This window comes from Centropristis striata, chromosome 15 (assembly GCF_030273125.1).
Source record: "Centropristis striata isolate RG_2023a ecotype Rhode Island chromosome 15, C.striata_1.0, whole genome shotgun sequence".
NCBI classification, from domain to species: Eukaryota; Metazoa; Chordata; class Actinopteri; order Perciformes; family Serranidae; genus Centropristis; species Centropristis striata.
In genome coordinates this window covers 33,127,904-33,151,409 of record NC_081531.1, presented here as the reverse complement: position 1 = coordinate 33,151,409, position 23,506 = coordinate 33,127,904, and the positions used below count along the sequence as shown (strand labels likewise).

Here is a 23,506-nt window from a genome sequence, read left to right as displayed (position 1 = left end):
CTATAAAGGGAAAAAAATGACTGTAATTCATGCTTATATTATATTATATTATATTATATTATATTATATAGGGACCAAATGTCTCTGATTTAAAATGACAATAAAGAGAAACAAATCATATCTAAAGTAACACAAAACAAGACAAAAGGCACTAATATATTATATTATATTATATTATATTATATTATATTATATTATATTATATTATATTATATTATATTATATTATATTATATAGGGACCAAATGTCTCTCTGATTTAAAATGACAATAAAGAGAAACAAATCATATCTAAAGTAACACAAAACAAGACAAAAGGCACTAAAGGACCACAAAGAGACACACAATGACTACTAAGAGACACAAAACAACCACAAAGAGTCTTAAAATGACTATAAAGAAAAAACATATCTGTGACCCAAAACAACTACAAAAAAAGCAACAAAACAACTACAAATAGACACAAAATTACTAGTAAGACACACCAAACAACAGCAACTATAATTAAACCCCAACACTGTTGTAGTAGTTGTTGTATTTATGCGACTGTATTGTTTTCACAGAACACCAGAATTTCTTCGGCATGGACGATCGCCTCGGTCCAGTGGCCATTAGTTTCCGTCGGGAGGAGAAAGAGGCATCCAGCGGAGCTCAGTACAATTACAGAATCATCTTTCGCACCACAGAGGTAAACTGGCACTTTTTCTCTCCTCTGAGCATCCCTCAAGTTCAGCGTGTGTGAAAATTGATTTGACTGTGAATCGTCTCCTCCAGATGAAGACGCTGCGAGGATCCATCCTGGAGGAGTCTGTGCCTTCTGCCGCTCGTCACACCACCCCTCGAGGCTTGTCTCCCAAGAGGCTGCTGGAGTTCATCATGCCCGAGCTGAACCTGCACTGCCTTCGCTTGGCCTCAAACTCCCCCAAGGTCCGAGACACCCTACTGAAGCTGGACGAGCAGGGGGTGAGTGGGACACCCGACACTGCTGCATCTGTCACACAGAAAGCTTTTCCAAGACATCAGATAGTGACAAACGGCAGCCAAACGCTCCTTTTTCAAAGGTCAGACAGACAGTTTTTGTTGAAAAGCTGACATTCTGAAGTCTACACCTCCACAGTGATCAATCCATGTGTTTTAGATGTGAAAGTGTTCATTCTTCTGCTATCTACCTATTCCTGATGGATGGATGGATGGATGGATGGATGGATAGATTAATAGATTAATAGGTAGATAGATAGATAGATAGATAGATAGATAGATAGATAGATAGATAGATAGATAGATAGATAGATAGATAGATAGATAGATAGATAGATAGATAGATAGAAGAACTGTACACCACTTCTATCTGACATCTATTGTTGACCTGCTATCTCCCCCTAAAACTCTACGATAAAGGGGTTAATCCAAGAAATCAGCAGGTATTAACAGAATGTGAAGAAATCATGGATACAAACAAAAAAAAAATGTATTGCTTCCTGCATGTGTTGCTTTAGCTCTGGTGTAAAAACTGAAGGGGATTAATAAGATTAGTAGTGTAATGTGTGCTGTGCAGGTGTATAACAACATAAATTCTTTCAGACAAGCTTTTTGAGCTTTAAAGTAAGAAATCAATGGATCAGATACCCTATAAGATGAAAGGTCTTGGGGCAATCCAATCCCCTTTATTTATATAGCACAATTTTAGCAAACACAAGGTTTCCAAAGTGCTGCACAAACAATAAATACATAACACAATACAAAGAGATGTAGTAAACAATAGATCAGTAAGATGCAATAAGATAAAATAAATTAAAAATGGGATAAAAATAAATAAAATAAAATGTAAAATGTACTGCCCGCACAAAATAAAATATGCATGAATACAATAAAAACAAAAAAATCATAAAATCATAAAATCAACATAAAATCAACATAAAATCAACATAAAATCAACACTCTACGTGGTGTTAAAAGCCAATGAGAAGAGGTGGGTTTTAAGAAGAGATTTAAAATGAGACAGTGAGGAGGCCTGTCTGATAAGGAGGAGCAAGACCATTTAAAGCTTTAAAAGCAAATAAAATAATTTTAAAATGAATCCTAAAATGAACGGGCAGCCAGTGCAGTGAAGCTAAAACAGGTGAAATGTGCTCATACTTTCTTGTGCCAGTTAAAAGACGTGCAGCAGCATTTTGTACCAGGGGCAGGCTAATTACGATCTCCTCTGTCTTCTCATGCAGTTGAACTTCCAGCGGAAGGTCGGGGTGATGTACTGCCGGGCCGGGCAGAGCTCCGAGGAAGACATGTACAACAACGAGAGCTCGGGCCCGGCGTTCGAGGAGTTCCTGGATCTGCTCGGGGGGCGCGTACGGCTGAAGGGCTGGGAGAAATACCGAGCTCAGCTGGACAACAAGAGTGAGCTGAATGCACCACACACACACACACACACACACACACGCATCTATTGGCTGTATCTCACCTTGTCACGAGACCGTTATCCGAAGGGCATCAGTGCACCCACTGAGAGCAAAGATAACTCCTATCTGGCCGTATGTAATCTGAGTAACGCCTGCAAAATAGCATAGTCACTGCTGATTATCTCAGAGCTGTTTTCCCCTCAGTGAGCGGCAGACAGCAGCAAACTGGACAGATTTCACCCTGACTGCGACACTTCAAGTCTCATTCAGAAATGTTTTGCTAAATCCAGTGTTGGAATGTAACTAAGTAGAATAGAATAGGTCTTTATTTGTCATTGTCACATGTACAACGAAATTCAAAGTGCTCTCCAGTAAGTGCAACATTTAAGAGTCTCTAAAAATATAAATATAAAAAGAAAAAAATATGTACAATTCAAAATACCCAGTTTAGACAAACACATAAACACACCCAGACATACATGCATAGTCGCACAGGAAAAAAAAAAACTTTAGTAAGTACATTTACTCAAGTACTGTACTTTAGTACAATTTTTTTTGTGTTCAATATCTTTATTGAGTTTTTCATATAGTAAAAACAACAACAAAAAAATAAAATAAAGATAAATACAAATATAAAGCAATCGGCTGGAGAAACATGAATGGAAGGTTATGACATGTATTAAAAAAAAATAAAGCTGTACAGATTCTGCTCCTTCGCATATATACAGCATGGCATTATGAGTAGCCAAATATACATTACACAAACCAGCACAGACAGCCACAAAAACAAACAAACAGAGCTGTCTTAGACAAAAATAACAACCATAACAACAAGAACCACAGGGGGTAAGCCATATCATACATAAATTTAAAAAAAACATATATGATACATAGAGATAAGTGGGGGGAGTCCCCCTAGAGACAGTATCAACAGAAGCATCATATTATCTCTATTATATCTTAAGTACAATTTTAAGGTACTTGTACTTTACTTGAGTATTTCCATTTTATATAACTTTATACTTTTACTCCACTACATTTAGAGGCAAATGTTGTACTTTTTACTCCACTACATTTATCTGACAGCTTTGGTTACTTTTCAGGTCGAGATTTAATATAAAAAATAAGATAAATTTAAAGTTTTTAAAAATTAAACCTCATAACACTATATTAAATAGTTCAAATGAGCCCTATCTTGAGAAAATAAACTGCTGCTTACATAAATGCACCAATAATAATAATAATAATAATCTAATAATATATATTTAGAATACATAAAACAATCTGAGTGGGTCCATTCTGCATAACGAGTACTTTTACTTTTGATACTTTAAGTAAATTTTCATGCTGATACTTTTGTACTTTTACTTCAGTAAGTTCTGAATGCAGTACTTTTACTTGTAGTGGAGTAATTTCACATCTTGGTATTAGTACTTTTACTGAAGTAAGGGATCTGAATACTTCTTCCACCACTGGCTAAATCCTGATCTGTGTGTCTCTTTCTGCGTTTTTCTGTGTGTCTTCTGCTTGTGTAGCGGACTCAACCGGGACACACTCCCTCTACACGCGCTACCAGGACTATGAGATTATGTTTCATGTGTCCACTATGCTGCCCTACACAGCCAACAACACACAACAGGTAAAAAAAAAAAACAACTTGAGATTTCCTTCTCTTGCCTTTTGTGTTGCAGCAGAATTCAAAGTTCATCTCTTGGAATCCACAGAATAGTAATTTTCCCAAACGTTTCACCTCCATTCGAGAAAAGAAATTGCATCAGTCTTGGTACAACCTTCATTACCCATCTCTGTTCACACTGTCATGCTTTGGTAAATGCTTCAGAAAAAAGCCTCTGTGCTCTGCAACAAGCATGACATAAAAATCCTGCCCCCCAGTGTTCACACCCACCATGAAGGTTTTCACAGTCGGCTTCCTGTTCAGCTGACTGTCACTTCTTTATGTGCAGTCTACGGTTTAAGCCTGTTTGCTGTCACTTACAAAGAGACCGGACATGACATGCTAATATAGATTAAAGGTTTAAATTAAACAAAACGTGACAGTGACAAAGCCCAGAGGTTCCTCTTTAAACATCGGCTTTGGATGTATTCATAGCTTGATGAAGTTACTTCAGTTTCAGTTCTTTTATTAAGTAAGAAGTGATCATTTTTCAGTCATAAAAATAGTTTCCTAATGCAGTTTTTATTCATCTAAAGTATTAAGAATTTGCTACAGATGTTCTTTGGGCAAGTAGCTAACAATACAATGTCACATTAAAAAAAAAAATCCACTATTATTAATAGTCAAACGGTGGAGTGTTTATTAAATATCTTCAATATGATATATTATCTAAAATGCATATGTGTGATGGCAAAAATACCAAATACATTTTTGTTTTTTGTTTTACATTAAACAATCAACATAAATCCTTAAAAAAAAATTTTTTTGTAATATTCTTATTCTCGGAACTACAAGCAAAGTTGCATAAGAAATCACAATATTATTTTTTTTCAAAATTTCAGATTCAGATCAAATTAATAATAATATAAACGATAATATAAAAAAATAAGTAAATTCTTCTACTACTACTACTACTACTACTTGAAGAAATTAAACAAACTGATTTTGTTTGTTAACACATATCTGCCCAAAGAATATATATTTAGTACGGTAAAGAAAATGCCACAACATCTTTTTTTTCTGGTCTAAAGTCTTAAGAAATTGATGCAGATGTAATTTGGGCAAGTATCGAATAGTACAAGGTGACATTTACAATATTAAACTTTTATTAAAAGTCAAAGTCTGGATGGTTTCGGATGGTGTTTAATGTATTCTCTATAAAATATGATCTACAATGCATGATGTGTAAAACCAAAGATACCAAATATTTGATTGTGCTCCCTGTAATTTTCTTATCATACTGGATTTAGTCTTTGGACGACTATTTTCTCCTAAATCATCACATACATTTACTCAAGTGCAGTAGTTACAGTGTGGTATTATTGCTTGTACTTAACCCTCTATGGTACGCATTATGATGCCAGTTAGGAAAAACATTTTGGAGTGTTTTTTTGTCTTAAAATAGGCTAAATAAAAATAATCTGAAGAAATATTATAATTATTTTTTTTTGTTGTTGAAGTTTTTGGGTTTGTTGTCCATAGGCAACATAGTACCATAACAGTGCACAAGTGAAAAAGGAAGTTTTTTAAATTAATTTTAACATCAACAGGAAACATTGTACCATTGAACCAACGACCAATTGAAATGAATGTGTGTATGAAACTATCAAAAATGAAGGATTACTCACCTATCAGTAGGAATATATTTGTTTCCAGATTGTAAAGGGCCAGGAAATTACGTTTTGAGTGATTTTTTGTGTTGTTAAATGGCAAAGCTGTTTCCTTTGGAAAAGTCTGCAAAAGAGGGTTTCAATATGGCCTCCTGTAGATCATGTGACAAATTAAAGCTTTGCTATTGGTTCCCTATACTCTTCCCTCTTTTTAAAAGTATCGCATCACTCAAAAACATGACTTGTAGAAATTTAACAGGCCGAAAATGGGTATGTTGCCTGAGGGCACCGTACCATAGAGGGTTAAGTAAGGGATCTGAATACTTTCCCCACCTCTATATGATAAATACCAATAAAACAACAGTTACTTTTCAGCCAAATAATTAACTTTTTGGGAGAAAAATACTTCCAGCAAAGGAAATAACATTTTTTAGTTGCTTCTGAAGATACAAAACCTGTTGTTTTATATCTTGTTTAATAAATCTCTCTGTGTCTCTGTTTTGTTTACTTCGTCAGCTGCTGAGGAAGCGACACATCGGTAATGACATCGTGACAATCGTGTTCCAGGAGCCAGGCGCTCTGCCCTTCACTCCAAAGGCCATCCGCTCACATTTCCAACATGTCTTCATCATCGTTCAGGTCCATGAGCCCTGCACTGACAACACCTATTACAGGTCTGACTCCCTCCTGCCTCTGACACGCTGCTCAAAATAAATACATCTCTTACCTTTCTTTTGCAGGCCGAAATCTCTTGATAGAGTAGATTTGTGGCAAGCCAGTCGGCCCTATGTGTCAAAAGATAAGTTTAGAAAGATAAGATTACTGTTTCTTGTAGGAGAAATTTCTCTTGGGCATTCAGGAGAACACATAGCAGCACTCAGCCTCTTTATATACACACACACTATATATGTATATTAAGATCTGGGCTTCAGGAAAAGACACATTCATTTTCTCACCATATTATTCATGATATGCATGTAAATCATTGTAAAGCTGGCTGTTACTACGTGCACTTGTACACACGTGTCTCATAAATCGCAAGACTTGTGGGGCAGCTCGGGAGGAAACACAAATCTGTGCTCCACCGCAGCAGATTCCCTGTAAATGTTTGTAATTCTGCAGAGCACTACACAACAGTCAAGCCCTGAAAAACGAGACAAAGATCGAATGTTTCTGCTGCACCTTCTCTCTTACTCTGTCATCCTGTTTTTCTCTCTCCCTCCCAGGGTGGCTGTGACACGCTCTAAAGACATACCATTATTTGGCCCGCTGTTCCCAAAGGGCGCCCGGTTCCCTCGCTCGCCTGCCCTCAGAGATTTCCTCCTGGCCAAGGCGGTGAATGCTGAAAACGCTGCGGAGAAGTCGGAAAAGTTCCGCTCCATGGCCACCCGCACGCGACAGGAATACCTGAAGGACCTGGCTGAAAATTACGTGACCACCACGCCCATCGACTCCTCCACCAAGTTCCCTCTGCTCTCTCTGGGAGGCAAGCGCAAAGACAAGCTGAAGGGCGCCAAAGGGGCCGAGCTGCACAGTGCCGGGGCGCTGGTGTGGGCTGTGATGGTCAACGGCGGGGACGAAGGAGAGGCGGGAGAGCACAAGCTGCCCTGTCTGCTCGGGGTGTCGGCCGAGTCGGTGGTGCTCATCGAGAGGTGCACGCGCAGGGTGGTGTTTAACTGCTCCTGTCGAGATGTCATCGGCTGGAAGGCCGTGACAGAGACTAAAGAGGGCGGGCCCTGTTTGGATATCTTCTATGAGCGTGGGGACTCTGTGTCAATCAGTGCAATGGAGAGCCAGGCGGAGGATATAAAAGAGGTGGTGCAGAGGCTAGAGGTGGGTGATTGCATCCGGATTTCAAATGTTGCAGTGGGTGGTTCATGTCATTCTGATTTATTTATCTTCTGCTCATCTGCAGCTGGTGACACGGGGCTGCGAGGCTTTTGAGGTCACCCCCCTGCGCGACGGCGTCGGGCAGCCCGGCTTCCTGATGAACGAGGAGGGCTTTGTGACGGAGCTGCAGCGGTTCTGCTACGCCGAGAGCGGAGGCCTGCAGCTGTGGGCTCGTGTGGTGCGACTCTGCGGACACTCGCTGGTTCACCTGAGCCCCGAGGAGAGGACCAGGCTGCTCCGCACCGCGCACAAGATCCACATCACCGTCATCCCACCGGACGAGAACGGCAAGCCTCGCAGGTGGGTCAGGCTGCGGGTATGAGGAGGAAGACGAGAGAAAGGGAACACTAACAAGGGCAGATTTGGGTCAACAGACACGGGGAGTGACTTGAGAAGGGTCTCGTGGGTATAAGCTTGCTCTAGAAAGTGGAGAGTAGTCCCAGTGAAGGGGTGAGAGAGAGAGCAAATAAGGAGGAGGGGGTTAGTGGGACAAGTCCATTCAGGAAAACAAGAGAGGTCACAGCTCGCTGCTGTTGATGTCGGCCTGCAGTCAGTGTCACACCAGCTGGCTCACAACCAATCAATCCCTCTAATGATCTTTAATCACACTGGCACAGCCTGTCCCACTGTTAGCAGCACAGTTACCACTCAGCTGAAGTCAGAGAGAGGGCAGAAACATCTACAAAACTGTAAAAATAATTAAAAACTAATATTAAAGTGGACACCTCTGCAGCTTTAGAGCAACATTTCAAAGGTGGCGGCAGAAGCATCCTCAGAGAATCCCACTGTTTTTATATTTCAGTCCTGAAATGCTTTTTCTGTGGCAACAAAGCACAAATTACAGCAAAGATGTCATGATTCTTGATAGGAAGTTGGTCTCAAAGGAATATAATAGACAAATATAGAACTGTTTTCCATCTAATCTTTGTTTTTGGCTTCCGGATTAATTTATGACTCAACAATGTGAAGAGAAGCCGGACGGAAAAGAGAGGCAGGATGACGGTCTTCTTACTAAGTATTTTGTTGTTTTTTGTTCTGCAGAAGTTTCTCCGAGCTTTACCAGAAAGCCATCAAGGATGCAGAGTGTAAACCGGGTGAGAACCAGTCCGGAGAGGCCTGGGTACTAGACGAGAGGGAAGAAGAAGAGGAGGAGGAGGAGGTGGAGGAGCAGGAGGAGGAGGAGGTGGTGGTGGAGGAGATGAAGGAGGATAAGCTGAAGCCGTGTGGGGTCGATGAAGCGGACATGACGGAGGTGGAAGTGGAGGCCGAAGAGGGCGAAGGGCAGTCGTGTGATAAAGGGCAAAGCGAGAGGAGTCACGGCTCGCTCCTCACGCCGCCCAGCTTACCGTTGTTACGGGCCACTTCTCTGCAGGACCAGCCGACCAATCAGAGCCAGGAGGGCAGCGGCTCGCAGCTCACACGCAGCTGTTCTCTGGAGAGACAGCCGTCCTACAGGGAGACGTGTGATGGGTGAGTTACCAAGGCTCATCTCACTCTTCATTCAAGATAGATAGATAGATAGATAGATAGATAGATAGATAGATAGATAGATAGATAGATAGATAGATAGATAGATAGATAGATAGATAGATAGATAGATAGATAGATAGATAGATAGATAGATAGATAGATAGATAGATAGATAGATAGATAGATAGATAGCGTTAGCAGCCAAACGCTCCTTTTTCAAAGGTCAGACAGACAGTTTTTGTTGAAAAGCTGACATTCTGAAGTCTACACCTCCACAGTGATCAATCCATGTGTTTTAGATGTGAAAGTGTTCATTCTTCTGCTATCTACCTATTCCTGATGGATGGATGGATGGATGGATGGATGGATGGATGGATGGATGGATGGATGGATGGATGGATGGATGGATGGATGGATGGATGGATGGATGGATAGATAGATAGATAGATAGATAGATAGATAGATAGATAGATAGATAGATAGATAGATAGATAGATAGATAGATAGATAGATAGATAGATAGATAGATAGATAGATAGATAGATTACTTTATTCATCCCCGAAGGGAAATTCGGTTGTCACAGCAGTCCGGTATTCAAGTACAATAAAATACAATAGAATAAAATACTGAGGTAGCATAAATAAAAACAACAACAGAAAAAAACACAGAATAGAACAAGGACACTTAAACAGAGAACATCAGTTGGTAGGATGGTTGACAAGATGATGGTAATAATTAAACTGGTGATATGATGGCAACAATGCTATAGTGACTAGACGGTATATAATAATAATAATAGTACAGTATATAATATAATATGTAATAATAGATAATAAATAATATAAAAATAAATAAAATGAAAAATATAAATAAGGTAATTTTAAATAAAATAATATGATATATAATATATAATAATAATAATAATAATAAATAAGGCCGGTATGGCCGGTATAATAATAATAGTAGTATATTACAGTATATAGTAATAATAGTAATGGCAGCAACAGTATATATAATAATAAAGCTATCGCAGCCTGACAGACGAGTGTTATGGAGGCTTTATAGAGCAGAGCTGCACAGTGGAGCAAACTTTATCGAAATTGTAATTTCGGCTGGTGTAATGATCAAAATGCTGGTGGGACAATATTTGATTTGAGGCAAAATATTTGAATATTAGTATTGTGGTACTTCAGAGATCCTACAAAAAATGGTTGGTAACTAATCTTCACAAAAACTATCATGAATCATATTACAATTGCAGAATCAGTCAAAATAATCGCAATTAGATATTTTGGTAACGCTTTATAATAAGGTCCTTAATAACCATTTATTAACAAGTAATAAGGCATTGTTCTCGCTTTAGATCTGGTAGTTGCAAAAAGAATAGTTAACTTATAGTTAACTTATAATAGATGAGCAATAAAGTATATTTTAATATCAATAAGCAAACAAAATAAGATTAATAAAGGCATGACAAAGACATAATGGGTGGGTCATGGGTGTTTGTAATGCCATTATTAACACTTATATAAGCTTATAAACACACAATAATGTTAATAAGCATCTTGTAAGGACTTACAAGGGCCTTATTACTTGTTAATTAATGGTTATTACAAGGACCTTAATATAAAGCGTTACTGATATTTTTTCTAAATAGACTGTATTATAGAGAGGATAGAAGGGGAGATCTTTCTAGTTACATCTGCACACCGTGAGGCCACCATCAGGTAAAAATGGCTTTTAAATCATCCAACATGGCTGAAAATATCCTCAAACTGAAGCTGACTCATCACATTTTAATCTCAGAGAGTTGGTGCGTCACTTTTCCTGCAAAGGACACGGCACGGAGAAAGCACACTAAGCAATGTGTCACCCTGCTCCACTGAACTGTGTTAACACTCACTGCGCAGTAGATCTTTAACTCTTTAGTAAAAAGTTATAATGACAATGGATTTGAAGTTTTTTTCAGACCATTCATTAGAGGTATGCTATGCAGAATTTTCCATCAAAAAGCTGCATAAATTATCCTCTTTTGATAATTCTCTTTTCTTTTCATCTTGCTGTGTTTGGGACTTGTTTTGGTGTAACCTTTTGGGCCACTGTGCCAAAAGAATACAGAAATAGAGTGAGGCTAAACGCCAAGTGGACTGGCAAATTATTAATTGCATTCATATTACATGACCAAAAGCATGTTGAGACTCCTGACTACATACTTTTGGTCTGGATGCTGATTTGTACGTTGGCCTTGACATCAAATTAGGAAAACACGTTCAAATAATGGAAGCAATTTGACGACGGGTGCAGCATTTAGGAAAAAAAGCTATAAGAAGCTCACAAGCACATGGGGGAAGTTGGCTTTAAGGGGCTTTCTATATATTTTAACCCAAACCATGCCCCTAAACATCACCAAGAAGGGCTTTCTGTCTTTTCCCGACAGCACAACACAACAGAAACAGTTTTCAGTGGATGCTAAAAAAGTATTGCTCACAGCTGAGACACTTGTTGTTGCTCTTTGTGAATTATGAAGTTATTGTCAGCCATTCTTCAGTGGTGTTCGGATACTAAAGGAAAAAAATTGGATGTTATAAAGTGTCACAAATAATAAACCGCTTGGAATAACTTGATCCTGTTAAAAACATTAAATTCTGCTCCTCTGGGACACTGTGAAGACATGATTGATTCTGCTGAGACGAACGGTCACCTGATAAATATTCAATGAAAATCTGTTTACGCAGAGCAGAGAAGAGAGGACAGGAGAGGGTTTTAAAAAAATTCAAGTTCAATATGTACAGCATTTTATTCCATTAAAAAAATATTCAATTCAAATCAAACTTGCATTTCTACTTTTTGAAAATGATTTATGTAATCATCATTGTGTTATTCTACAAAAAAAATGACCACAAAAACACACAAATGCAGTATATATTACAGAAAAATACAAGGCCACAGTGAGTAAAATGTAAAAAAGCCCTGAAACGGCTTGTTGGGGTTCTGAGGGTTACAGCAAGTTAAGCAAATATTAACAAAAAGCAGATTTATTTCCATTAAACAATTACTTATGGTTTGCACTGGGCTCTTCCTCTTAAATATCAAGGTGCTTCTCTGTCAGTCACGCAAACATTTGTGTGTTTTCTCTCAAAGGAAATGAATATAAAACCCCCTGTGTAAAAACAGCGGGACACGTTTGTGTCTGCTTGGCAAAACAATGTAAGCACACCAGTGGGTTTCACCCTCAGAACTCCAAAAGGCCACAACAGCTTCAACAAACAGGAAATATTCATGAGGATAACATTAAACTCTGCTGCTCACCAAAATGAATTTGACTGTTTTTTATTGTTATGTGAGGCTAACTGAATAATATGGCCGGAACCACATCAGATATGATTTCTTTGATAGATGATTTTGTGAGTGTAGGATAGCAAACATCAATCAGGCCTAAATCCAAGCCATCCTGGAGATTACTTGTCTGTAAGTGCTCCAGTTTCTGTTTTGACCTCTAGATTGGATAAAAAGAAAAGTCAGAAAGCATCAACAGCAGATTTGCTTTGTGTTTCCCCCCCATCACCAACCACATCTCTCCCTCCCTGGCGGCCGGACAGGCACGTGCAGAGATAGACAAATCCCAAATACTTTGGGATTTGTCAGAAAAGACACAAAATTACCCAAAAAAGATCAAATTGATCACAAAATGATCAAAAATGACCACAAAAAGACACTAAATGACAAAAAATGACCTCAAAAAGACACTAAATGACAAAAAATGACCACAAAAAGACCAAAAAAGACACAAAATGACCCCATAAAGAAACAAAATGACCAAAAATGACACAAAATGACAAAAAAAATACACAAAATGACCAAAAAAGGAAACAAAATGACCAAAAAAGACACAAATTGACCACAAAATGATCGAAAAAAGACACAAAATGACCAAAAAAGATGAAAAATGGGCAGAAAAAGACACAAAATGACCAAAAAAGACGAAAAATGGCCAGAAAAAGACACAAAATGACCAATAAAAGACATTAAATGACCAAAAAGACTAAAAGACTAAAACACATCAGCACATGAATACAGTGGAGACAGAGCTGACTTCCAAAATGATTTGGCGACCCCCAGAAATCATGGGGTCGGGACCCCAAGGTTGAGAATAGCTGGTCTAAATCATTGCACACATTCCTTTATTCTCTCTTAATGATTTAGATTTTACTGGGGTTCACTTGTGTTTTCTTTTTTTTTAAATGCAGAAAATTCACCATTTATTGTAGAAAGAAACTGTTAAAAGGGACATTATCATCTAAATTTGATCCTTCTGAAGGTTCTTGAACAAATCATCGGTTTTGAAAGTTATCATTGGAAAAAGTAACCAAAGTGAAGCTTGAAATTTCAATATTTCTGTCTAAATCACTTTATTCTACTTTCCTCATTAAATTTTATTTAAACAAAATTTTGCTAAAAATTAACAGTTTGGAATAACTAGATCCTGTTAAAAACATTAAATTCTGCTCCTCAGTGACACTGTGGAGACATGATTGATCATCGGTCATGTGACAAATTCACTGAAAATCTGTTTACACAGAGCTGAGAGGAGAGGACAGAAAGGCGTTCAATATGAAAAGCATGTGGAGACCCAACTTTTATCCACTACTCATGACATTTGTGGGAACTTGGAAAAGTGTTATGTATATAAATTAATGTAATTCCAATTTGAAAAAAAATATTTATGTCATGAATTCTAGCCATGATTGTGCTGATTCGATAAACCTGCAGGACTTATATATAACTGAATTCAAGGCCATAGTGAGTGGAATGTAAAAATGCAGACATCAATTCACAGCTTGTCTGAAAAAAAATTATTTTTTTTTAAATGCAGAAAATTCACCATTTATTGTAGAAAGAAACTGTTAAAAGGGACATTATCATCTAAATTTGATCCTTTTGAAGGTTCTTGAACAAATCATCGGTTTTGAAAGTTATCATTGGAAAAAGTAACCAAAGTGAAGCTTGAAATCTCTCATCTCTCCCTCCCTGGCGGCCGGACAGGCACGTGTACGACAACGTGGGGCTGAAGGGTGGACGCCACATCTATGAGAACGTCGGCGAGCTGAGAGACGCCACACCTGATCTGATCCTGGCCGTCAAACCCAAGGTTCCCCTGGAGGACGAACAGGTGACAGACTGAGACGAGAGGACATCTGAGTGGTTTCTCTCCACAGCACTCCATCTCCATCCCACTCTCTCTGACAGTCCCCTTTATCTGTCTCTGTCTCTTACGTCTCCAGTTCATGGCCGCTGAGTTTGGCGATGACAAAGCTTCGGTGAGTGACTCGTCTTCCCGGTTGTCGTGTTTAGACCGAGCTGAAAGAAATTCACGAGCCCTCAGTATTCATAACTCCATCACCAAGAGTAAGTACTTCCCTATCTCTGCTCATATAATTGTAATATATTTATAATCCCCTTTTTCAACAAAAGGACTGTTAAAAATAAATAATAAATGTTTGTAAATGAATTAGGCCGGCTCAAAGAGATATTATGACCCCGATCATGCACTCAAAACAAATCTCCTCTCAGACACAACAGCTGACACGACTGCTCAAATGATGCCAAAATGGAACAATTACACATGTTTTGCAAATCATCTCTGCCTGATTTGAGTCTCATAGTCCCTTTTTTCCAGATTTTTTCTGCCTTAAACCCCTCTCTTCATTATCCTCCCTCTGCTCCCCACTGCATCCCCTTTGTCCCTCCTCTTTCATCCGCGCTGCCCCCTATTCCGCTAATCTAATATCACCCCTGCTCTGCTGCCACCCCCTGCCAGGGCTGGGATAAAAGGGGGACAGATGGGTAGTGGGAGGGGTGGAGTTTTTTAGGCAGCCCCAAATCAAGGAGCCCCTCTTACACCATCTGCTCTGCCTCCGCTGAGACTATGAGACTCATCATTTAACCGCCATAAGAGCACACTTGCTCATCCTCTCATCTGATTTTTCACGGGGGCGGCCTCTGATTGTTTCGCATCACGTTCTTTCACAGGAAGTCTGTTAAAATGCACCACAACTTTGGAACTGAGAGATAAAATCGAAGACATTTATAAACCTTTAAAGGAAAAAACACTTGAATGTAATTTGAATTTCTCTTTATTCTTTAGCAACTTTTCATGCATAATTTATCAAAATTCATCGTCATATAAGGTTCATTGTCTCACATATTTGATTTAATTGTTGTATTTTAGGCTTGAATTCCATTTAAGCAATGCCGAGCAGATCTTACAAAGAGAAAAACATAATTCAGTGAAATCTGTAGACGTCCTACATGCTTCTTAACATTTCCTTGTCCCTCTAAATCTGACAGCATTAACACAGCAGCGCCCCCCAGTGGTGGCTCTTTGTTAACATAGACAGCTGCTGAAAAGTCTGCAGTCCCATGTTCTGCTGCACCGCACATGAAGCTGTGACTCTCAAAGTGGGGTCCAGAGACCTTCAGGGGTCTGTGACACTGCTAGGAGGTCCCTGAAAAGTTTTCAGAGCAAATGCATGAATAATAACATATGATTATTTCAATTCCTCCCTGAGAGTGTCAACAGACTGAACCTGGACTTTAAATCATGTTAACACATTTACACCTCACACTTTATTTATTATAATTGAGTGTCACCTGCTTACTTGTGCAGAAATAGTATTTTAAGTCTGTTTATTTTGTTTGAGTCTGTATATATTTTGCTGTTTTTCTACTTTTTATATATATATACTTTCTACTTATTTCTATTCTTGGTTTGGCGTAACTGTAGCGAAGGCCAGTTTTTCAATCCTTAATTATTTTTGCAAACTTTCCTAAACTATTTTATAGGCCTTTCATTTTCCTAACTCCCGATAGAAGCCTATTATTGTTCTTTTTTTCGTACGCTTTTTTAAAAATTATATATTATATGTAAATATTATATCTAAATATATTTTATATCTATTTATATGATACATTTATTTTATATATGTACAATTTATTTCATATTTTTTATTGTGTCCGTATCTGAAAATTCTTTGCTTTAATAATTAATATTAATAAATGAATACTAATTCTGTATGCATTAAGAGAAGACAAACACTTTCTATTTTAGTGTGTATGTTGTGAAATTCACTTGAAATTAAATGATGGGGGTCTCTGTTATATTCTCTATCTTCTTCTTTTTTTAAATTATTTTTTTGTATTCAACTTTTAACTGTATAATTTGAATAAAAATTAGAACATGGGGTGTTATGTTTTTAAAGAGTAAAACAAAAAAAAAAGACAATAATATATCTGTAGACGTGCATACAAAGATTTTTTTTTTTTAAAAAGAAGGGCATTTTGGGGAGAAATACACTTTCCATTTCTGCCATAATTCCTCGAATTTATTTACTTGAAGCTTCAGGGAGAAAGTAATTATTCCCATCATGAAAATGTCACAATATTTAGAATATTCTCTACTTTCCTTGGCTGAAAAAAAGAGCTGATCCATCTCTACCTCTTTCTCTCAGTTCTCTCAGAGACGACAGACTCGACTGAGGAGGAGTGGCAGTCCATCGCTGACCTGGCCACCGCCTGCCGCAGCATCCTGGAGGCTTTGTCACGAGAGGGTGAGGAACTATTTAAAAAAAAAACTTACTGTAAAATAATATAATTCTCTAGAGTAATCTAAAAATTCTTGTTTGATAAATCTAAAGTTCATTATATAAAAATGACTGTTATGTTATGGATTTAATAGAATCTCTCTATAAAAAAGCCCCAAAGACTCTATAAAAAACCCTTCTCCTTCCATATCTGCAAGACCCTTAACCCATTGAAGCCTGGAAAGCGGATACGTCGTTTTGTAGGATTTGTATTAGCTCTAAAATACTTTTTGAATTTCATTTCTATCTGCTACAGAGGCTGAAAATCTATTATTTAGTAGAATTATTGACACTTCTGTTGAATTGCCAGAAAAACTTCAGGTTTTAGGGGCTTATTTTAAAATCGCCCAGAGGTTTTACAGGAAGTTTTAGGCGTCAATGGGTTAAAAAACATAATTTTTTAAGTTTCCATCATTTTAAAACTTTCCGATTTGCTTGTTTTGTATACAAAAGTCTCCGTGGTCTAGCTCCACCGCCGCTGAATGAATTTATAAAGAAAAGGACTCAGGGCCTGTGTCAGGCGCACTACGTTAAAGGAAATCTAAAACAATGGCTCAAATCACATCAAAGTGTGACCACTAACTGGACTTGAGACGACATACCTTTTTATTGCATAATTATATCCTGTCTGGGTCTGGTTTGTGTTGTGTTGTCTCCTCTATTTGTATCTTATCTATGTACTTGCTATCTTTTATATTTGTATTTATTTTAATTTTTTAGGGACTACGGATGTAAACTAGCAGCCTTGCTATAATCCGGCATATTTACAAATGTTTATCGATGTTCTTAATGTGCACTGTCCCTATCCAAAAATAAAGTATTCATATTCGTATTCGTATTCGTAATGGACTGGCAGATACTTATTTGAGTGCCATATCCCTACCCAATGTTCACAGACCGTAAAGCCGGAGACCCGTCCCAAGCAGGAGCCGACCAGACAGACGGAAAGCTCAGGGACTCAAAGGAAAGGTGGGTTGCTATACAGTCTATTCAGGGTGATGCAGAAAAGTTCAATATCTCTGTAGTTTTTCTCTTTGTTGTTTTCTAAATCAGTAGTTCTCAACCTTTTTGAGTCGCGACCCCCAATTTAACATGCATGTTGTCTCACTGAACAGAATCTTACAGTTCAGATCAGACAAACTCAGTTGACACGACGAATTTTGGACAAATAATGAAGCAGACAACAACTAAAACATCTCTCTGTCTGTGCATTTATATATATTTTTATATTTTATTGTTACTTTTAATCTAAGTCCTTTGCTATAAGTTTAAAGGTCCATTCTGACCTCCTGAGTGTGTAACAGTCAGCTTCAAGCCAGAGACTCCTTGTAAAGTAATAACTTAATAATAATAAGACACAAAATTACCCAAAAAAGAATCAAATTGATCACAAAATGACAAAAAACGACCACAAAAAGACAGAAAATGACCACAAAAAGACCAAAAAAGATACAAAATTACCCCAAAAAGAAACAAAATGACCTAAAAAGACACAAATTGACCACAAAATGATCAAAAAAAGACACAAAATGACCAAAAAAGATACAAAATTACCAGAAAAAGACACAAAAGGACACAAAATGACCAAAAAAGACACTAAATTACCAAATAAAGACATTAAATGACCAAAACACATTAACACATGAACACTTTAACACAGTGGAGACAGAGCTGACTTCCAAAATGATTTGGCGACCCCCAGAAATCATCTCGGGACCCCAATTGGGGTCGGGACCCCAAGGTTGAGAATAGCTTGTCTAAATCATTGCACACATTCCTTTATTCTCTCTTAATGATTTAGATTTTACTGGGGTTCACTTGTGTTTTCTTTTTTTTTTAATGCAGAAAATTCACCATTTATTGTAGAAAGAAACTGTTAAAAGGGACATTATCATCTAAATTTGATCCTTTTGAAGGTTCTTGAACAAATCATCGGTTTTGAAAGTTATCATTGGAAAAAGTAACCGAAGTGAAGCTTGAAATTTCAATATTTCTGTCTTAATCACTTTATTCTACTTTCCTTATTAAATTTATTTTCCTCATTAAATTTACTTTCCTCATTAAATTTTATTTAAACAAAATTTCGCTAAAAATTAACAGTTTGGAATAACTAGATCCTGTTAAAAACATTAAATTCTGCTCCTCAGTGACACTGTGGAGACATGATTGATCATCGGTCATGTGACAAATTCACTGAAAATCTGTTTACACAGAGCTGAGAGGAGAGGACAGAAAGGCGTTCAATCTGAATAGCATGTGGAGACCCAACTTTTATCCACTATTCATGACATTTGTGGGAACTTGGAAAAGTGTTATGTATATAAATGAATGTAATTCCAATTTAAAAAAAATATTTATCTGATGAATTCGAGGCATGATTGTGCTGATTCGATAAACCTGCAGGACTTATATATAACCGAATTCAAGGCCATAGTGAGTGAAATGTAAAAATGCAGACATCAATTCACAGCTTGTCTGAATCACTGTCAACATCTTTCTGTAAAATGTTTACCAGCTCTGTGGTTGTTTTGTTTTTCTCCTCCATGCTGCGTCTGAGCATATAAAGTTGGCAAAACTGTTTGCCAAAAGCAAGAAAATGAGTCAACACATATCAGTAAACACCAACATGAAGCTTTACTTCAGAAGAAGTATTTACAGACGCACTCTATGTCCGCCCACACACTGTAGTGATGAGCACTGATGACTAGTTCACCTTTAAATTTGGCTCCAACTCCCATATAAAATGCTGAAAAGAAACAATTGTACAGTGTACTCTATATCATCTCTCATTAGTGTCTGTTTTTGAACCTGAACTTGCAAATTGCAATAATTATCATGACACAGAAAAGTTACAAAAGTTTCCGTCAGAAAAAGTAACCAAAACGAAGCTTAAAACTGTGATATTTCTGTCAAGTCACTTTATTCTACATGTTTCATTCACTAAATGTCACCAAAAATAAACCATTTGGTATATGGCACAAAATTAGAAGACAGAATAACCAAAAAAAACCCACAGAAGACATAAAAATGACAAAAAAAGACACAAAATGACCAAGAAAAAGACACAAAATAACTAAAATAGACACAAAAAGACACATAAATGACACCAATGACAAAAAAGACACACAATGACTAAAAAAAGACACAAATGACCAAACATGACACGTAAAGACATGAAAGGGATTCAAAAATGGACAAAATAGCCCAATAAGACTCCATAGAGTTAAACTGTTATACAGTGTTCACATTCTGGGTTCCTTTTGTGTACAATGAGATATTGTTTGAACAAAAAAAAGGTTAGAATTGTTCCATTGTTCATTGTTATAAATTGATCATTTTATTATTAATTTGACCGGAGAGCAGGAGTCATTATGTTTAACTGCAGTCAGACGAAATGCATCATGGGATGACTGTACTCAGTGAGAATAGGTCTGCTTGTCAGCCTCAGCAATTACTGTAAATTGAACTGTGAGCATTGCAGCTCTTATTAAATGCAGCAGGGACAATGTCTCAATGACAGACGCTCCACGGCCAATCAAGCAAATTGAAAAGTTCACTCTGTATGTGTTATACAGGAATAAGTACATTTACTCAAGTACTCTACTTAAGAACAATTTGTAGGTGCTTTTACTTTACTTGAGTATTTCTACATTATGTATCTCTATGCTTCTACTTCACTACATTTTAGAGGCATATACTGTACTTTTTACTCCACTATATTTAGCTGCCAGTGTTACTTTTCAGGTCGAGATTTAACAGGAAAATCATGATCAATTAAAGTGACTAGATTTTTTTTTTTTTAATTAAACCTCATAACAGTACGTTAAGTTGTTAAAATGAGCCCTATCTGGACGACAGTAAAATGCTGCGTACATAAATGCATCAATAATAATAATACAATTATATATTTTTAAAATATAAAACAATCTGAGGAGGTCCATTCTGCATAACGAGTACTTTCACTGTTGATACTTTAAGTACATTTTGATGCTGATACTTTTGTACTTTTACTTCAGTAAGTTTTGAATGCAGGACTTTTACTTGTAGTGGGGTAATGTCACAGTGTGGTATTAGTACTTTTACACAAGTAAGAGATCTGAATACTGCTGTTATAACATGAGAGGGAACTTTTACTTACAAAAGAAAAAAAAATCTATAAAATGCATCAGTGCAAACATGCACCTTGTGGATTTGTGACCTAAAAAATACATTTATTTACAAACCGTGCACTGTAATATATTATTCTGTAGTCATTTCATTTTACTTAATATATTTGATAAAATGTATTAAATATAAATGCGTCCTTGATTTTGAGGCAGTTGTTTAAGTCAGCTATTCTCAACCTTGGGGTCGGGACCCCAATTGGGGTCGCGAGATGATTTCTGGGGGTCGCCAAATCATTTTGGAAGTCAGCTCTGTCTCCACTGTGTTAAAGTGTTCATGTGTTAATGTGTTTTAGTCTTTTTGGTCACTTAATGTCTTTTTTTGTTCATTTTGTGTCTTTTTAGGTAATTTTATGTCTTTTTTTGTTCATTTTGTGGTCAATTTGTGTCTTTTTTGGTCATTCTGTGTCTTTTTTTAGTCATTTTGTGTCTTTTTTTGGTCATTTTGTGTCTTTTTAGGTAATTTTGTGTCTTTTTTTGATCATTTTGTGGTCAATTTGTGTCTTTTTTGGTCATTTTGTTTCTCTTTTGGGTGATCTGAACTGTGCGTGTGAGATTGTGTTCAGTGAGCGGGGGTCACGGACAACATGCATGTTAAATTGGGGGTCGCGACTCAAAAAGGTTGAGAACTACTGGTTTAAGTAACTTTAATATAAAAATGTTTGAGATGGAATCTACTTATTTTGACCACATCAAATATAATCTTTATGTGTATGTAATTCTAAATCAAGACAATTTTGAATGAATCCAACACAATAGAATTAGTCCGTTTTTAATTGACACTTAACACTTCCTGTTAAGTTGTTATTAACTCAACTTGTAACGTAGTTAAATTAATAGTATTGCGTGCAATCTGTTGCCTCAATTGTATTGAGTAGCTATTATTTATCTTTTTTTTTATACAGTGTGTGATTCTGTAATTGCCTTTGACGAAGTTTCACTGCCTCTCTTTGTTGCAGTGACTCTCCAGGCCACCTAGAAGAGAAGGTGTCTCAGCTGGAGTCCATGCTGAAGAGGCTGCAGGATGACCTGCAAAAGGTGCTTTGACTTTCATGAATGTTTTGTCTCTGTGATAATATTTTCAGTGCGCTCCACGGGGAGAGTCACAGGTAGGAAAAAGTATTTGCTTCTGTCGCTGGAGCGAGCTGTTTTGTTTCTCTTACGCAGGCTTTTGTTTTCTTGTACAACTCCTCCCGTCCATTCAGCCATATCAAGTCTCAGCAGGCTTAAAAAAAAAAAAAACACACTCAAAAAGCATTTATTTATTTATAATGTTGTAAATTTGTACATTTTTTTTTATATTCCAATATCACACTTTAAAAGAAATGTATGTACAACAACTCCTTGAATGCTGTTGTCAGTATTTTCTAGTACATTTATACTAATGTATGTATGTAGTTGTTAAAAAAATACTGTATGTTATTTCGGAAACAGCTGCTTTACAAAAAAAACTATTCTCAACACAAAGTTCAGTGTTTCTGGAGCTTTTAACCACATCTTCTGGTCTTCTTCAGCAAACAAGTGGAGCTTGTGTTGTGTGTCTGTGTGTACACTAATGTATATACATATTATTTCTGCTCATTATATGGAACGTCTACTATTTATTTCTACCAAACCCTTTTCTGTAACACTTTATATTAAATAACAAATATTCATCATTAACTGGTTGTTTATTAGCATGCATATTGACTCTTTATTAGTGTGCTTTAATTGATTTACTAAGTGTGAAGAGGAGATAAGATAAGATTTATAATATTTTAAGATAATTATTGTGCCAGGCTGCTCTAAAAGTACAATAAAATACAGGAAATTAGGAAAAACTCACATAACAATAAAACAATCAAATAAGTGAATGAAAAAAAAATCTGAATTAATATAAAATGTCCCAATAGGAACATAATAATTGCACATGAGAATATTGCAATATTGCACTTGGAGAAATGAACAATGTGCAATACAGAGAATTACTTTTCTAAGCAGAAATTAAAGGGTTAAAGAAGTGTAATTGCTGCCATACCAAGAAACGGCAACTGATTAGTGATGATATAACATAAAAGTTAGTTGTTATAACAAGTGTTAACAGTTATTATGATATATTAACTTGTCATGTTATAACAAGAACAGTTTCTTGTCTACTTATCTTGTTATAACATGACATATACATGACATTTAAACCAATACCTGTTGATACAAAGTTTATGGTTACACTTATTATTGAGGGAAAACTATTCGTTTATGGCCTAGCACTTAGGAGAATAAGGTCATTCATAAGAGCTTTGTAATGACTAATAAAGAACCAATATGCTACTTATATGAATTATCAAGCATCTAGTTAATGGTGAATTTTATGTACCTTAAAGTGTTGTTGAATCATTTAATCAGAATAATAAGATACTCGTTCACTGGTCAAGTAACAACTGATTAGTTGATTTAAAAAGAAAGAAAATTAAACTGCTTAATATAACCGATAAATTGTCTTTGTCATTTATGAAGCAAAAATGAAACATATTTTGGTTCCAGCTTCTAAATGTGAAGAGTTGCTGCTTTTCTCTTGTTTATTTAAACGGTAGATTAAATATTTCTCTGGGTTTTGGACTGTTGGTCGGACAGAAGAAGCAACGTAACCCTTTGGAATTTTGGGATATTTTTTCCGTTTCTGACTC

At 36.7% G+C, this 23,506-nt stretch overlaps 1 protein-coding gene across 1 annotated transcript in view; it reads left to right on the top strand.

The window, feature by feature from the left end:
* Positions 1-23,506, top strand: part of zmp:0000001168 (signal-induced proliferation-associated protein 1) — a 30,486-nt gene that overhangs the window by 1,806 nt on the left and 5,174 nt on the right. The window contains exons 2-14 of the mRNA XM_059351257.1: positions 562-686; positions 773-961; positions 2,218-2,392; positions 3,930-4,033; positions 6,196-6,353; positions 6,906-7,512; positions 7,595-7,869; positions 8,611-9,039; positions 14,084-14,210; positions 14,323-14,446; positions 16,549-16,647; positions 17,577-17,649; positions 21,803-21,881. Of these exons, the coding sequence (XP_059207240.1) occupies positions 562-686; positions 773-961; positions 2,218-2,392; positions 3,930-4,033; positions 6,196-6,353; positions 6,906-7,512; positions 7,595-7,869; positions 8,611-9,039; positions 14,084-14,210; positions 14,323-14,446; positions 16,549-16,647; positions 17,577-17,649; positions 21,803-21,881 (2,564 nt within the window). The remainder of the gene's footprint in view (positions 1-561; positions 687-772; positions 962-2,217; positions 2,393-3,929; positions 4,034-6,195; positions 6,354-6,905; positions 7,513-7,594; positions 7,870-8,610; positions 9,040-14,083; positions 14,211-14,322; positions 14,447-16,548; positions 16,648-17,576; positions 17,650-21,802; positions 21,882-23,506) is intronic.